The following is an 18,542-nucleotide window of genomic DNA, read 5'->3' on the forward strand; positions in this document are numbered from 1 at the left end:
TTGTACAAGGCATTGGTGAGGCCAATTTTGGAGTATGGTGTACAATTTTGGTCGCCTAATTATAGGAAGGATGTCAACAAAATAGAGAGAGTACAGAGGAGATTTACTAGAATGTTGCCTGGGTTTCAGCAACTAAGTTACAGAGAAAGGTTGAACAAGTTATGGCTTTATTCTTTGGAGCGCAGAAGGTTAAGGGGGGACTTGATAGAGGTCTTTAAAATGATGAGAGGGATAGACAGAGTTGACGTGGATAAGCTTTTCCCACTGAGAGTAGGGAAGATTCAAACAAGGGGACATGACTTGAGAATTAAGGGACTGAAGTTTAGGGGTAACATGAGGGGGAACTTCTTTACTCAGAGAGTGGTAGCTGTGTGGAATGAGCTTCCAGTGAAGGTGGTGGAGGCAGGTTCGTTTTTATCATTTAAAAATAAATTGGATAGTTATATGGATGGGAAAGGAATGGAGGGTTATGGTCTGAGCGCAGGTATATGGGACTAGGGGAGATTATGTGTTCGGCACGGACTAGAGGGGTCGAGATGGCCTGTTTCCGTGCTGTAATTGTTATATGGTTATATGGTTATATGGTTAAGGGGACATGACTTGAGAATTAAGGGACAGAAGTTTAGGGGTAACATGAGGGGGAACTTCTTTACTCAGAGAGTGGTGGCTGTGTGGAATGAGCTTCCAGTGAAGGTGGTGGAGGCAGGTTCGTTTTTATCATTTAAAAATAAATTGGATAGTTATATGGACGGGAAAGGAATGGAGGGTTATGGTCTGAACGCAGGTGTATGGGACTAGGGGAGAATACGTGTTCGGCACGGACTAGAAGGGTCGAGATGGCCTGTGTCCGTGCTGTAATTGTTATATGGTTATATGGTTAAACGAAGCAAACTTTTTGTCAATATATAGATCTCTGAGGGTCGCAAGGCCCTTGTCCCTCCAGACAGCAAACACCCCATCCGTCTGTGATGGCAAAAAGGAGTGGTTGTGACATATGGGGGTGTAAATAGAGACATTTGACAATGTACTGAAACTTCTTATCTGATTTAAAATTCGAATAGAATTTCTTAAAATAAAGTTCTCACCAACCAACTTATGTGGGGATTCTGTTTTGGAAAAAAGCAAAGTACAGAGGGAGGAATTTCTCACTGCTGTGTTTTCAATGTTTAGCCACAAAGGTGGCATTATTATTATTAATCAAAGGTTCATCTGGGAATCCCCATTGCCAGTAAATCAGAGCTCTAGCATTGGCTGCCCAATAGTAGTGCCTAAATATAGGAAGGCCCATGCCTCCCTCATTTTTTGGCTTTTGAAGATGCGCCTTTGATATACGGTGGGCTTTATAGCCCCAAATGAATGGAAGGATAATGGAGTCCAGTTTTTAAAAAAATGATGAAGTAAGAAAAATTGGAAGATTTTGGAATAAATATACGAATCTAGGAAGAGACACCATCTTGATAGCGTTAATACGCCCCACTATAGACAAGGGTAAAATCCTCCATTTCTCTATGTTCAGTTTTAACTTTGTAATCATATCAGCGTAGTTGAGTTTGAATATAAGTTTGGGGTTTAGGGGTATTTTGAGTCCTAGATATGTTAAATGGTCATATACTATCTTAAATGGTAGAGCCTCAAGAAAATCTGAATCTATATTGTCTGATAAAGGCATAAACTTGCTCTTACTCCAGTTGACTGTGTATCCAGAAAGCTTGCCAAATGATTTAATAAAATCTAACAAGGGAAGAACAGAGGCTTCTGGATAGGAGAGATATAGTAATGTGTCATCGGCGTAAAGCCCCACACGACTTTCCACGTTCCCCACCTTTATACCCCTGATGTTTGGGTGACTCCTGATACCTATTGCGAGGGGCTCCAGAGCAATATCAAAGAGTAAGGGGGACAGAGGATCTCCCTGTCTGACCCCACGTTGTAAGTCAAAAGGTCCAGATTTATCATTATTAGTGAGGATGGATGATGTCGGACAAAGATACACCATTTTGACCCACGCAATAAAGGAATCCCCAAACCCAAATCTTTTAAGTGCCTCAAACATATAGGGGCCACTCTATCTGATCGAACGCTTTTTCGGCATCTAAGGATAAGATGGCCGCTTTGGAATCCCCCCTCTTGGTGGAGCTATATAAATTATTCAGGAGTCGACGCACATTACAAAACGAAAATCTAGCTGGAATAAACCCTGTTTGATCAGGGTGTATAATTGATGAAATATGCTTCCCCAGTCTATTAGCTAGTATTTTTGTGATAGCCTTTTGATCAAAGTTGAGGAGAGCAATAGGCCTGTAGCTGCCAGGTTCCGTTTTATCCTTGTCTTTTTTAACAGGATACATATATTTGCCTCGTACAGGGACTTCGGAAACCTGTTATTCTTAATCGAATCATTGATCATCCTGATTAGGAGTGGGACAAGCGACTTATGAAATGCCTTATAGAATTCGCAACCAAATCCATCTGGTCCAGCCGCATTACCGGAGGGAAAAGATTTAATAGCCTCAACTAGCTCGCTTTCTAAGAAATTTGAATCCAGTTCTAGCCTGGCTGATTCATCTAGTTTTGGCAAACTGAGGGAGTCAAAGAAACCTGCAAAATCTGCATTAGTGGCCCGCGTTTTAGCAGTATATAATTCTGAATAAAATACTTTGAAGCGGTTGTTTATTTCTTTAGGATTGGTAAGCAAATCACACGTTTTGGATTTGATTTTATGGATTGCACGACTCGCCTGTTCCCCTTTTAATTTAGGGTTAATTGTATACGGAATTAATTTCATGTCTACCAAAAAATAGTCAATTCGTGAATATGTTTTATGTACTGATGAGTAAAACGAGTATTCCCTTCCAACTGGATTAGCAATTCGCCATACGTCTGTTATATTTGTGTTTTTTATATATGTATTTAGGAGTTTGCTCGTTTTAGATTTTATATTACTCCTTTTGTGTTTTGCCAATTTATCTAAATATGGATCTAGGACACAGTTGAAACCCCCTCCCCCCCCTATTATCACATTTTGATAATTAAACTCTGAAATCCTATCCAGAATTTTATTAAAGAATTGAGGGTTGTCAAAACTAGGCGCATAAATGTTTATCATAGTAAGTGGTGGAGTAAATGTCTCCCGTAACTATGAGATACCTCCCCTCTTTATCTGATATGATGTTCTTGGATTTAAATGGTATACCTTTACGAATAATAATAGCCGTCCCTCTAGATTTAGAAATAAGGAATAATATGTTTGTCCGATCCAATTTTCCTTCAATCTTATCCGTGTTTGATGTTTCAGACTGGATAGACTCGGCTTGTACTCGCTAGAATTTAGAAGATTGAGGGGGGATCTTATAGAAACTTACAAAATTCTTAAGGGGTTGGACAGGCTAGATGCAGGAAGATTGTTCCCAATGTTGGGGAAGTCCAGGACAAGGGGTCACAGTTTAAGGATAAGGGGGAAATCTTTTCAGACCGAGATGAGGAAAAAAAAATTCACACAGAGAGTGGTGAATCTCTGGAATTCTCTGTCACTGAAGGTAGTTGAGGCCAGTTCATTGGCTATATTTAAGAGGGAGTTAGATGTGGCCCTTGTGGCAAAAGGGATCAGGAGGTATGGAGAGAAGGCAGGTACAGGATACTGAGTTGGATGATCAGCCATGATCATATTGAATGGCGGTGCAGGCTCGAAGGGCCGAATGGCCTACTCCTGCACCTATTTTCTATGTTTCAGATGTGTTTCCTGCAGAATAATTGTCAGAATTAAGTGATTTTAATTGGGACAATATCTTGCCCCTTTTAATTAGTCATTAGCGCCCTTTATATTCCAACTACAAAACATGATTCCTCCTGTCTTCTTCTGTTTATCGTCTTGCATTGTGAATCATTTTATTACCCTTAAGTCATATGGTGCAACCAAGTACCTCAGGACTCTAGGTGTTGGGTGGTCATCCAGAACTGTTGAATTTATTTGACATCTCCTTTCCAAAGTAAACCTTAAAACCAACAAGAAAGAGTGAAGTGATGAAATAATAATAATAATAATAATAATAATTTTAAAAAAGTGGTGTTAAAGTAAGAAAAATGTATTTAAGACAATTTTAACATTTATTGTTTACTTTAATCACAAATACTTTCATCGTTATAATCTTTGCCAAATTTAATAAAGTTATTTAATAAAACTTGTTCGCCTTGTTGTACATGATTATTCTTCAATGAAAATAGACACAAAAACCTGGAGTAACTCAGCAGGTCAGGTAGCATCTATGGAGAAAATAAATAGGTGACGTTTCGGGTCGAGACCCTCCTCCAGACTGAGGAACTTACATTGGCGAGAACAAACGTAGACTGGGCGATCATTTCGCTGAAAACCTTCGCTCGGTCCCCCTGGGCCTACGTGATCTCCTGGTTGCTAAACACTTTAACTCCCCATCCCATTCCCACTGATATTTCTGTCCTGGGCCTCCTCCACTGTCAGAGTATAAATTGGGGGAATAGCACCTCATATTTCGCTTGGGCAGCTTACACCCTAGCGGTATGAACATTGACTTCTCATACTTCAAGTATCCCTTGATTTCCCTCTCTCTCCATCCCTCCCCCTTCCCAGTTCTCCAACCAGTTTGACTCTCCTCCTGATTACATTTTATCTTTGTATGCCTCGTTGCCTCCTTCCCCTAGCTAGCAATGATCTATACTATTTTCCTTGGCTTTCATCCCATTTGATCTTCCCTTTCCACACCTTACCCTTCCTTATCTCTACGTCTCCCTCTCCCCTGACTCTCAGTCTGAGGAAGGGTCTCGACCCAAAACGCCACCCATTCCTTCTTTCCCGAGGTGCTGCCTGTCCCGGTGAGTTACTCCAGCAATTTGTGTCTACCTTCCATTTTGTTTAATTAAATCAATATGCATTGTATTGTTTCTCTTCAACATGTTAAGTGGATGGCAAACTATTTATTAGAAGTTTAAACCGTCATTCTGCTGAAAGTTTTTCACTCTAAATATAGGAGCAAGGTCCTACTGCAGTTGTACAGGGCCCTGGTGCGACCACAACTGGAGTATTGTGTGCAGTTTTCATCTCCTAATTTGAGTAAGGTCATTCTTGCGATTGAGGGAGGTCAGCCTAGGTACATCAGATTAAATTCCCGGGATGCCGAGACGGACATATGATGAAAGAATGGGTCGACTCGACATATTCACTGGAATTAAGAAGGTTGAGAAGGGATCTTATAGAAACGTAAAATTCTTAAGCAATTGGATGGGCTAAATGCAGGAAAAATGTTTGCGATGTTGGGGGAGTCCAGAACCAGGGGTCAGTTTAAGGGGTAGGCCATTTCGGAGTGAGATGAGGAAAAGCTTTTTACACCCAGAGAGTTGTGAATCTGTGGGATTCTCTGCCACAGAAGGCAGTGGAGGCCAATTCACTGGATGTTTTCAAGAGAGTTAGATGTAACTCTTATGGCTAACGGAATCAAGGGATATGGGGAGAAAGCAGGAACTGATTGTGGATGATCAGCCAATGATATTGAATGGTAGTGCTGGCTCGAAGGGCCGAATAGCCTACTCCTGCACCTATTTTCTATGTTTCTGTTTCTCTACTGCGGCACTGTGGCGCAGCAGTAGAGTTGCTGCCTAACAGCGCATACAACATCAGAGACCCAGGTTCGATCCCGACTACGGGTGCTGTCTGTACGGAGTTTGTACGTTCTCCCCGTGACCGCGTGGGGTTTTCTCCGAGATCTTTGGTTTCTTCCCACACTCCAAAGACGTGCAGGCTATAGCAGGTTAATTGGCTTGGTGTAAGTGCAAATTATCCCTAGTGAGTGTAGGGTAATGTTAATGTGCGGGGATCGCTGGTCGGCATGGACTCGGTGGGGCCAAGGGCCTGTTTCTGCGCTGTATCTCTAAAGTAAAACCAAACTAAAAATAAATAAACATTTTTAACATTTTTATTTGTTTTATTGTAGAGTAGTGATAAGCATTTTGGACTTTGGACAGTTAATAACCGTTGCACCCATCACCTCTCACTAAGTGAAAATGTCCAGCCCAGTAAATCTAAGCTGAAACACATTTTGTGAAGTCTTATAAGTTTATAACACATAGGAGCAGAATATGGCCATTTGGCCCATCGAGTCTGCTCTGCCATTCAAACGTGGCTGATCTATTTTTCCCTCACAACCCTATTCTCCTGCCGAGAATGCATATATCTCTGGCATAAAAATATCCATTGATAGCCTCCGAAGCCCTCTGAGGCAATGAATTGCACAGATTCACCACCCTCTGACTAAGGAAATTCTTCCTCATCTTCCTAAAGGAACGTTCATTAATTCTGAAGCTGTGACCTCTGCTCCTAGACTCTCCCACTAGTGCAAACATCCTCTCTACATCCATTCTATTCAGGCCTTTCACTATTCGGTAAGTTTATCTCTATCTTTGGTGTAAACCGGCATCTGCAGTTCCTTCCTGTAGACTTCCTCCAATGATATTGAATGGCGGTGCTGGCTCGAAGGGCCGAATGGTCTACTTCTGCACCTATTTTCTATGTTTCTGTTTCTCTACAGCGGCATGGTGGCGCAGCGGTAGAATTGCTGCCTAACAGTCACTGTACAGACGCTGGTTCGATCCCGACTACTGGTGCTGTCTGTACAGTTTGTACGTTCTCCGTGTGACCACTTATGTTTTCTCCGAGATCTTTGGTTTCCTCCCACACTCCAAAGATGTACAGGTTACAGCAGTTGGCTTGGTGTAAGTGCAAATTATCCCTAGTGTGTGTAGGGTAGCGTTAATGTACGGGGATCGCTGGTCAGCATGGACTCGGTGGGCCAAACGGCCTGTTTCTGCGCTGTATCTCTAAATTTAAACTAATCTAAAAAGCAAAAAACATTTTGAACATTTTTATTTATTTGTGTTATTGTCGTGTTTAAAAACAGAGTCGTGATAAGCATTTTGGACTTTGGACAGTTAATAACCGTTGCACCCATCACCTCTCACTAAGTGAAAATGTCCAGCCCAGTAAATCTAAGCTGAAACACATTTTGTGAAGTCTTATAAGTTTATTAGACATAGGAGCAGAATATGGCCATTTGGCCCATCGAGTCTGCTCCGCCATTCAAACGTGGCTGATCTATTTTTCCCTCACAACCCTATTCTCCTGCCTTCTCCCCGTAACCTTTGATGCAGTAACTAATTAAGAAACTATCAATCTCTGTTGTAAAATACCCAATTGACTTGGCCTCCACCACCATCTGTGGCAATGCATTCCACCCTCTGGCTATAGAAGATCCTCCTCATCTCCATTCTGCAGGTACGCCCTTTTATTCTGAGGCTGTGCCCTCTGGTCCTAGACTTTCGCTCTAGTGGAAACATCCTCTCCACATTCACTCTATCCAGGCCTTTCAGTACATTTCCATGAGGCCCCCCTCATCCTTCTACACTCGAGTACAGGCCCAGTAGATGGGACATGGTGGCTGGTGGGAGTAACATGGGCCGAAGGGCCTGTTTCCATATTCTATGACTCAATGGCTCCAGAGATGCTGCACCACCTGCTATGTTCCCACTATTTTAATGTTCATAAGTACTAGGAGCAGAATTAGGCCATTCGGCCCATCGCCATTCAATCATGGCTGATCTATTACCCTCCTACCCTATTCTCCTGCCTTCTCCCCATAACATCTGACACCCGTACTAACCGAGAATGCATCTATCTCTGGCATAAAAAATATCCATTGATAGCCTCCAAAGCCCTCTGAGGCAATGAATTCCACAGATTCACCACCCTCTGACTAAGGAAATTCTTCCTCATCTTCCTAAAGGAACGTTCATTAATTCTGAAGCTGTGACGTCTGCTCCTAGACTCTCCCACTAGTGGAAACATCCTCTCTACATCCATTCTATTCAGGCCTTTCACTATTCGGTAAGTTTATGTCTATCTTTGGTGTAAACCGGCATCTGCAGTTCCTTCCTGTAGACTTCCTCCAATGATATTGAATGGCGGTGCTGGCTTGAAGGGCCGAATGGCCTACTTCTGCACCTATTTTCTATGTTTCTGTTTCTCTACAGCGGCATGGTGGCGCAGCGGTAGAATTGCTGCCTAATCAATGTTAAATGTGCTTTGATTGGACTAAAATATTCCCAACATTTTTCCGGTTTTTCTCTAATTTAATAAAAAATGTGCAAGTCTTCTTCATATCGAGTTTCAGGGGCGATTTGTATAAATTTTTTTACACAATATGTGAAAATTTCATGTAGTTTGGTGACTTGGGTCACAAAATCCTATTTCTACACACATTTTTGATGCTCGGCCCACAGCCTAAATAAACATTTTGAACATTTTTATTTATTTGTTTTATTGTCGTGTTTAAAAACAGAGTAGTGATAAGCATTTTGGACTTTGGACAGTTAATAACCGTTGTACCCATCACCTCTCACTGTGAAAATGTCCAGCCCAGTATAAGCTGAAACACATTTTGAGAAGTTTTATAACTAAGTTCATTAGACATAGGAGCAGAATATGGCCATTTGGCCCATCGAGTCTGCTCCACCATTCAAATATGGCTGAAAAATTTGACTTGATCTGTAATTTTCACACCTTACCCTTCCTTATTTCTGTGTCTCCCTCTCCCCTGACTCTCAGTCTGACATTCAGGATAGTGGCATTAGTCGGAGAACTGGGGAGGTGGGGGAGTGGGTCGAGAAGAGGCAAAGCAAGGGTTATTTAAAGTTGAAGAAATCTATATTCACAAGCCAGCTTGCTGCACCTCGTGAGCACCGCCCTGGTTTGTGGCCAGGTACTACGTGCGCGACTGTTCATTTTATCTGCACTTTAAGACCGAAAGTGAAAGTGTATTTTCATGGAATTCATTCTAATCTCGGGTGTGGAGATCACTGGAGAATAAATAGCCTTTCTCTGCAGATATCGCCACTGGCGTTGGAGTCGATTCTCATGTTTGCTGAAAGGAGTCTTGGTACATCTCAGCTCCTAGCATCGGGGGTTGTGGTCGGTCCAGTGAGGTTCTGTGTCTGCACTCAGCACTGATTGTGCCGGGGGAGCTCCAAGCAAGACCATTCGCCCCATCGCCAACGCTGCAATCCCCTTACGGCTGCAGACGGTCGCTTCCTCGATCGGTGAGTGATGCAGGTTCGTGTCCCAGTAATGGACAAGAAACAAAACATGCAAGAATATTCAGCTAAAGGGTCTCGACCCGAAACGTCACCCATTCCTTCTCTCCAGAGCTGATGCCTGTCCCGCTGAGTTACTCCAGCTTTTTATGTATAAAGGCCTGGAGGAACTTAGATAACTTCAAGTAACCCTTGCTCACCATCCCAGTTCTCCTTCCCAGTTCTCCGACCAGTCTGACTGTCCCCGTTTACATTTTATCTCTGCCTTGGTGTCACTAACTAACAACGATCTATTCTACTTGTTCCATGATCTCCATCCCCTTTTGTCTCGTTGTCACACCTTAACCTTCCTTAGCTCTGTGTCTCCCTCTCCCCTGACGCTCAGTCTGAAGAAGGGTCTCGACCCGAAACGTCTCCCGTTCCTTCGATCCAGAGATGCTGCCTGTCCCGCTGATTTACTCCAGCTTTTAGAATCTATCTTTAGTTTAAACCAGCATCTACAGTTCCTTCCTGCGCCTTTATATGTTTATATGGGTTAGCACGGGTGCCAGGGGTTATGGGGAAAAGGCAGGAGAATGGGGTTAGGAGGGAGAGATTGAATGGCGAAGTAGACTTGATTGTCCGAATGACCTAATTCTGCTTCTGTTAGTTATAGTCTTTATAGACATTATAGGTTTAAGAGGGGGGGGGGGGGGGGGTGGAGATTAACGGGGGTAAGTGATTTAATGGGAACCTGAGGGGTGACATTTTCACACAAAGGGTGGTGGGTGTATGGAACGTGCTACCGGATGATGTAGTTGAGGCAGGGACTACCCAATGTTTAACCAACATCTAGACGGGTACATGGATATTTTTGTGTACCTTCGCTCCATAGATGCTGCTGCACCCACTGAGTTTCTCCAGCATTTTTGTGTACCTTCGACCTTCCAGCATCTGCAGTTCCTGCTTGAACACTTTGTCTACTCCACTGCGATATCTCCGCAAGGTATGCCTACTTTGAAGAAGTTCTCCTCCTCTCTCCGGAGACAGTTCCCTTTTTCCTTCCTTCTCCCCCCCCCCCCCCCCCCCCCCCCCCCCCCCCCTACCCCCCATCAGCCTGAAGAAGGGTTTCGGCCCGAAACGTCGCCTATTTCCTTCGCTCCATAGATGCTGCTGCACCCGCTGAGTTTCTCCAGCATTTTTGTGTACATGGATAGGATAGTTTTGGAGGGATATGGACCAAACGCGGGCAGGTGAGACAAGTGTAGATGGGACATGTTAGCGGGTGTGAGCAGGTTTCCATGCTGTAAAATTCCATTACTCTATAAACCGAAATGTCGTCTGTCCATTTCCAGATGCTGCCCGTTCCTCCAGCACTTTGTGTACTGCTCATGTATCAGGGTATCTGTACAGTGGGGATATGTATCCATCTATGTGTGTGTGTATGTGTGTTGTTTTTTTAGTGCTAAAGGCAGGGGCTCATCCTGACCACAGCACTAACAATGGACCTTTGCCTCGGTGTACTGTAACTCCGCACAGTGACATGCAGAACTTTGCACCAGAATTAGCTGCATGATTAGTTGAGACATACAGCGTGGAATCGGGCCCTTCGGCCCGCCAACCTGTGATCACCCAGTATACTAGCACTATTCTACACACCTAACGGACAATTTGCAATTTTTAACAAAGCCAATTAACCTACAAACCCGCACGTCTTATGCATGTGGGAGGAAACTGGAGCACCCGGAGAAAACCCATGCAAGTCACAGGGAGGACGTGCAAACTCCATGCAGACAGCAACCGTAGTCGGTATCGAACCCCGGTCTCTGGCGCTGGAAGGCAGCAACTCTACCGCGGCACCACTGTGCAGTGTCTCCACTAGACCACAACCAGGTAAAGCAAGTATTGAAGGTGTGTTGAGTTTTATAGCATGAAACAGCAGGGCTTTGAGCGGTGAGGGTACATGTTATGCGTCGGCAGGAATTGCAGATGTTGGTTTGGACACAAAAAGCAGGAGTAATCCAGCGGGTCAGGCAGCATCTATGGCAGTGACGTGCGGCGAGGTAAATGGCTGGGGAGGCACTGCCTTCTACCCCATCCTAACTTAGTTGTGTGTGTGTGTTAGTTGTGTGTGTGTGTGTTAGTTGTGTGTGTGTGTGTTAGTTGTGTGTGTGTGTTAGTTGTGTGTGTGTGTGTGTGTGTGTGATGTGTGATGTGTGTGTGTTAGTTGTTTGTGCGTGATGTGTCTGGGAGGAAACGAGGGGAGGGAAGGAGAGAAGGAAGGAAGGAGAGAAGGGATGGAGGGAAGTAGAGAAAGAAGGGAGGGAGGGAAGGAGAGAAAGAAGGGAAGGAAGGAGAGAAGGAAAAAGAGAGAGAGGAAAGAGGAAGGGAATGAGAGAAGGAAGGAAGAAGGGAAGGGAGGGAGGGAGGGAAGGAGAGAAGGGAGGGAGAGAAGGGAGGGAGAGGGCCGGTGACGGGAGTGGATGCCGGGGTCCCGAGCCGAGAGTAGATTACTCCAGCGCGGTGCCCAATTGGGAGCTCTGTCTCAGCGGCCCAGAGCCTCCGAATCGGCCGCTACAAATCAACGAATCAACCTCCCAGTCAGCGCTGCCCGCGGCTGGAAAGTCAGCGCCGACAGCGGTGGAATCCAGTGCTGCGCTGCCGCTGCCGCTGCTGATGCTAGCTAACGTGGGGGGAGTGCGAAGCAGCGTCAATTACATGGGCTGATCCAACGCAATTGACGCTTGCTCTCCCTCCACTGGGCTCAAGACACACCCCCTCAGTGAGGCAGATGTGATCGCTGCCTCCCCTGATGCTTTCTCATTGCAGTATTATGAAGAGACCAGCGAGCCTAAATTTAATATATTTATATGTGAAATACGTTACCTGGACTATGAAAGGCGAAGACATGTAATGAAGGGGTCTACAAACATTACATTGGTGACATACATAGAGATAGTAACAGGCACACGCTTACTGCCCGCAGTCCATACAGTTTCTGAGGGGTTGCGCAATCAGAGGGGAGGCTCAGCTCGCCGCTGCCTCACCTCTCATCTCTCCCTGTATTTGCAGCGGAGCTGCGTAAATTTGGCTATAAAAAATGATTGGATTCATATAGAAATGACATTTATAACACAGATCAGTGGAAAAATCTTTATATTTATTTCATTTTATTATTATTTTTCTTTACTTTTCTTCACAACTATTTTCATTCGGAGTATGACAGGTGAGGCTCTGCCCCCCCTGACCGCACGTCCCTGATCTATCGAGAGAAGGAATGGGTGGTGTTTCGGGTCGAGACGCTTCTTTGTTTCTTTATACTTTGTTTCAATAGATTTCACTTTGTTTTCGAAATCCCCCAAAAAACTGCTCCAGTTCGAACACAACCCCGCTTCGGTCTCTGCGTTTGTCGCTTCAGATGCAATATCTCCGAATGGGAGGGGAGATATTGAGTTATAACGGTGATATCTCGATCTTGCAAGGAGGTCGTGATTCATGGGCCGCGGAACCGGGGGGGGGGGGGGGGGGCCAAGACATGTTTCAATGTCTCCGGCTTTGGACGAGGCACTGCTGTGCTCTGAGCGACCCGGTCGTGGGTGTTGGAGAGCTGGGGTGGAGGGAGGGATGGAAGCAGAAGTGGCGGGGGCAGATGCGGACGGGAAGCCGGGCTTGGCGAGTATTTGCCGGGCCAGCGAGTCCCTCGCTGCCGCTCCGGCCATGGAGCAGCCTCAGTGCAAGAGTCCCGGGCCGTCGGAAGCGTAGCACCGCTCCTGTGAGAGTCTCTGCGCTGAATTCGCCCTGGTGACCGGCATGGACCAGGCTGCGGCTCGATGCATCCTGGAGGACAACCAGTGGCTGCTGGAAGTAGGTACCAAGCATAGAAGCGGTGGAAGATAGTGGCCTTCAAATGGGGGTGGTTGGAGAAAGCATCCTGCTTGCCTGCTAGATTTCACTTACACTGTAACTTCAAGTGTTCCCGATGTTGGGGGAGTCCAGAACCAGGGGTCACAGTTTAAGAATGCCATTTAGGATTGAGATGAGGACAAACTTTCTTCACCCAGAGAGTTGTGAATCTGTTGAATTACCTGTCGCAGAAAGCAGTGGAGGCCAGTTCACTGGATGTTTGCAAGAGAGAGTTACATTTAGCTTTTGGGGCTAAAGGAATCTAGGGATATGGGGGAAAAACAGGAAAGGGGCACTAATTTTAGATGAACAACCATGATCAGATTGAATGGCAGTGCTGGCTCAAAGGGCTGAATGGCCTATTCCTGAATGGCCTATGCTTAAGTATATAGCAGTAAAACTCATGCATGGTGGAGGTATAATGTAGTCATAGAGTGATACAGTGTGAAACATTTGGCGCAACTTGCCCACACCCACCAACATGTCCCAGCGACACTACCTGCTTTTGGTCCACATCCCTCCAAACCTGTGCTATCCATGTATCAGTCTAACTGTTTCTTAAATGTTGGGCCGAAACCTTCTTCGAGTCTGAAGAAGGGTTTCGGCCTGAAACATTGCCTATTTCCTTCACTCCATAGATGCTGCCGCACCTGCTGAGTTTCTCCAGCATTTCTATCTACTTTCGATTTACCAGCATCTGCAGTTCCTTCTTAAACATTTTGTCTACCTCTTTTATTAATGTAATAGTTTGATGATTCTAAATTCAAATCAAAATGAAATATACGTCAAAAGAAGAATGCAAACTTTCAAAATACTCTGATTTTTCCCCCGAGCAAAACATAATTCGTATGACTTCGCAAAATCAGGAAATGTTATGATTATTTCTTGTCCCTTTCTCCAAACAAAAAAAACAATTGAAATTATAACACATTTTTTAAAATGTCAAATTTTCTGTACCGTGGAAGGCACTGGCATTGATCCGGGGTGGGGAGGGGGTGTTGGCCTGTTGGGGATGTGGGGGGTGGCCTGTATTATTATCCCCTAGTTTTCTTAGGTCAAGCAATAACAAAAATAATAATCACCTGCTCCTATCTCTCATGTAGGCCTTACATTATCTTAAAAATACTTCAAACAAAAAACATTGAAATCATACTTCCACAATGCATTAAAACATGATTTTAATATATCAAATTTCAAAAAGTCCCTAACGTGGGTGGGGGGGCACACCCTCGCCCCACTCGGTCGCTCCACTCCCTCGTTGGGTACCCCCAATGCCAGTGATCAGTGATCACTAAGCCCCCCACTTTCAAACTCTGCAGTCTCTGGTAAGAGGCGGGAGGAATACATTTGTTCGAGGCTCAAGCCTGCAATCATTGTTGGGCGAATATTTTGGTTATTTTAAATGCAAACTTTGTTCGCAATGACAAAAGATGTGCAGACAAAAAGACTTCAGACAGTCTCTATATATTTAAGAGTATCACACTATGTACTGCTGGCACCTGCACTTATCTTTAACGAAAACACAATGATAGACACAAAAAGCTGGAGTAACTCAGTGGGTCAGGCAACATCTCTGGTGAAAAGGAAAAGGTAGACACAAAATGCTGGAGTAACTCAGGGGGACAGGCAGCATCTCTGGAGAGAAGGAATGGGTAACATATCGGGCCTGGACCCTTCTTCAGTCTGATGTCAGGGGAGTGGGAGGTACGTCATGATCATACGTTATTATACAAGTGTGTTTTGCAACATATACAAGGAATTTGATTTGCCATACGGTCATACCAGAAAAAGTAACAAAACACACAAAACATATTTAAAAATGAACACCCACCAGCGTCTCCTCCACATTCCTCACTGATGGAAGGCAAAAAAAACCCGTCAAATTTCTTTCCTTCCTTGTTCTCCCGCGGTCGGGGGCCTCGAGCCTTCTGTTGATGGGACGATCTTGGCTCCCGTAGCCGGCGGCGTTTGAGCCCTCTGCAACCAAAATATGAGGTGCTATTTCATATTCACAAGGAATATGTTTCATAAGGAATAGGTGACAGTTTCAGATCGAGACCATTCTTCAGACCTTTGCCACAATTGTGGGCCATTTACTTTGTTAGTCATAGTGATACAGCGTGGAAACAGGCCCTACATCCCAACCTGCCCACACCAGCCAATATGTCCCAGCTACACTAGTCCCACCTGCCTACATTTGGACATAAGCGATAGGTGCACCATTCTCCAGCCTTCTCCCCACAACCCCTGATACCCATACCCCTGATACTCTTACCTTCCCGGAGTTGTGATCAATTTTCGGATCACATTCTTCAGGCTCTGCGGCCTTCGATCGATGGAGCTGGAAGCCTCATCGGACTGTCGTGGACCCCACCGCAGGGCGCGGACTTAACATCGGAGCTGATCCCTTGCCTGCGATCACTCCCACGCGGAATTAACACCAGGGGCTCGCAGTCTCGAGTGAGGCTAGTCAGGGGCTCTAACGCCGCAGAAGGTTCGTCCAGCCCCGACATGAGGTTCGATTGCCCGGTGCGAGGGAGCTGACATCCCCCCGATGCAGGAGCTGAACGTCTCGACGCGGATGGCCCGAACGCTGCCGGCTGGTGGAGTCAAGACCGACCCGTCAACTGGGGCTCGAGGAAGAACAAAAGGAAGAGACTTGAACTTTATTTCGCCTTCCATCACAGTGAGGAATGTGTAGGAGTCACTCTGGTGGATGTTCATTTTAAAATGTGTTTTTGAGTGATCTGTTGCTTTTAATTGTATGACTGACCTGGCCAATGAAATTCCTTGTATGTTGCATACTTGTGGGGAGAAGGCAAATAAAATCTGATTCTGATTCTGAAATACATCCACTGACTTGGCCTCCACAGCCTTCTGTGGCAATTAATTCCAGGTTTACCACCCTCTGACGAAAGGAAGTCCTTCTCATCTCCCTGCTAAAAAAACAGCCTTTAATCCTGAGGTTATGACCTCTAGTCCTACTCTCACACTAGTGGAAACATCCTCTCCACATCCACTTTATCCAAGCCATTCATTATTCTGTACGTTTGAGTGAGGTCCCCCTTCATTCTTCTAAACTCAATAAGTTAAGAATGGTCCATATACCTCCAAACCTGTCCTATCCATGTACCTGTCTAATTGTTAAGAAACAGTTGCGATAGTAACTGTCTCCACTACCTCTTCTAGCAGCTTGTTCCATACACACACCACTCTCAGTGTGAAAAGGTTACCAGTCAGATTTCTATTAAATCTTTTCCCCTTGGATAGAGTGGATGTGGAGAGAATGTTTCCACTAGTGGGAGAGTCTAGTACTAGAGGTCATAGCCTCAGAATTAATGGATGTTCTTTTAAGAAGGAGATGAGGAGGAATTTCTTTAGTCAGAGGGTGGTGAATCTGTGGGATTTTTTGCCACAGAAGGCTCTGGAAGCAAAACCAGTTAGTATATTTAAGGCAGAGAAAGATTCTTGATTAGTACGGGCATGAAAGGTTATTAGGAGAAGGCAGGAGAATGGGGTTACTAGGGAGATATAGATCAGCCATGAATGGCGGAGACTTGATGGGCCAAATGGCCTAATTCTACTCCCATCACTTATGATCTTCACCTTGTTTCCCTTTTCTCGTTTGAGGGGTATCTCCACCGGACCCTGCCCCCCAATGTCCAGCAGTGGAAGGACCTGAGACAGTGGTCCTCCCCCACGGAGCCTTGGCGTTGGCTGCACCAAGCTTCAGTGCTTCCCTCAGCACGTACTCCTGCAGTGTGGAGCGGGTCAGTCGGCAACATTCCCCAACGGATGTCTGGCTGAAATTTCCTTCCTGAAAGGAAGGAATTTTCAAGGCAGGAATGTGGGACCAGATGGATTGTTCTTACCCAGAGCTAGTAGGGACTCAATGGGCAGAATGGCCTCCATCCACATGAAAATCATACTGTGATTCTCAGTGCAATAGTTAACATCTCTCTACATAAACACTGGCGCAGAGGTGGAGTTGCTGCCTCACTGCGCCAGAGACACGGGTTAGATCCTGACCACAGGTGCTGTCTGTACGGAGTTTGTATGTTCTCCCTGTGACCTGCGTGGGTTTTCTCCAAGATCTTCAGTTTCCTCCCACACTCCAAAGATGTACAGGTTTATAGGTGAATTGTCTTGGTATAAATGTAAATTGTCCCGAGCGTGTGTAGGATAGTGTTAGTTTTTGGGGATCGTGGCCGGCACGGACTCGATGGGCTGAAGGGCCTGTTTCCGCACTGTATCTCTAAACTAAACCTTTTTGGTCACATGTTCAAAAAGCCGTACGTCGAGTGGATTCATCTTCATATTTTATTCCTCGTTCTGTTTCAGATCACTGGATTTTGTTGACTGTCCATTTCCGGTTCAGTGATGAGTGAGTTCTTGCAACTGGCCACTCTGGGCCGGCCTTTCCAGTTGGGAATGCTGTACGACTGCCGATCAGATGCTCTGATCCCAGGTACTGGAATGTCTTCACACAAATCATGAAGTCACATGAGCCCAGAGTAGGTGATTTGACAGACATGATAAGGGAATAACATATAGTGCAAGGTAAAGCCAGCAAAGTCTGATCAAGGGGTCACCAATGAGGTAGATAGTAGTTCAGGACTGCTCTCTGGTTGTGGTAGGATTCACATCTACCTTCCACTCAATGAATTTCAACATGAGGGATTTTGTCAAATGCCCTCTGGTATGGGTTGGTATGGGGGGTGATCTTATACAGGTGTGTAAAATCATGAGAGGAATACATCGGGTAGATGCACAGTCTCTTGCCCAGAGTAGGGGAATCAAGGACAAGAGGACATAGGTGTAAGGTGAAGGGGAAAATATCTAATATGAATCTGAGGGATAACGTTTTCACACAAAGGGTGGTGGGTGTATGGAACAAGCTGCCAGAGGTAGTTGAGGCAGGGACCTTCTCAATGGTTAAGACAGTTAAACGGATACATGGATAGGAGAGGTTTGGAGGGATATGTGCCAAACGCAGGCTGGTGGTACGAGTGTAGCTGGCACATGTTTGTGAGTGTGGGCAAGTCAGGCCTCTTTACATGTTGTATCACTCAATGATATAGTGGTGGTCAATGCAGCGCAACAAGTTCAGGTGACCAATCTCACAATGGTGACCACAACTTTGTCAGTTCTCGTCCAGTTTATGTAATGGATTGAATAATGTGCAGCATGGTGGCGCAGCGGTAGGGTTGCTGCCTTACAGCACCAGAGACCCAGTGTCGATCCTGACTACGGATGCTGTCTGTACAGAGTTTGTACTTTCTCCCTGTGACCTGCGTGAATTTTCTCCGGAACTCCGGTTTAACTTCCACACTCCAAGGACGTACAGTTTTGTAGGTTAATTGGCTTAGTAAAATTGTCAATTGTTCCAAGTGTGTGTAGGATAGTGTTAGTATGCGGGGATCACTGGTTGGCATGGACTCGGTGGGCCAAAGGGCCTGTTTTCGCGCCATATCACTAAACTAAACATTGATATTTGCAGAATATTTGAAGACGATCCAAATCGCTGCTTATCCATGTTCTCCAGAATT

The 18,542-nt window shown here is 45.2% G+C and overlaps 1 protein-coding gene across 1 annotated transcript in view; it reads left to right on the top strand.

Annotated features, from left to right (window-relative positions):
- Positions 1–15,537, top strand: part of LOC116990041 — a 56,314-nt gene extending 40,777 nt beyond the window's left edge. Inside the window, exons 7-8 of the mRNA XM_033047566.1 lie at positions 9,023–9,117; positions 15,310–15,537. Of these exons, the coding sequence (XP_032903457.1) occupies positions 9,023–9,117; positions 15,310–15,537 (323 nt within the window). The remainder of the gene's footprint in view (positions 1–9,022; positions 9,118–15,309) is intronic.
- Positions 15,538–18,542: the final 3,005 nt, after the last annotated feature.

Source organism: Amblyraja radiata, chromosome 30, assembly GCF_010909765.2.
Source record: "Amblyraja radiata isolate CabotCenter1 chromosome 30, sAmbRad1.1.pri, whole genome shotgun sequence".
Taxonomy (NCBI): domain Eukaryota; kingdom Metazoa; phylum Chordata; class Chondrichthyes; order Rajiformes; family Rajidae; genus Amblyraja; species Amblyraja radiata.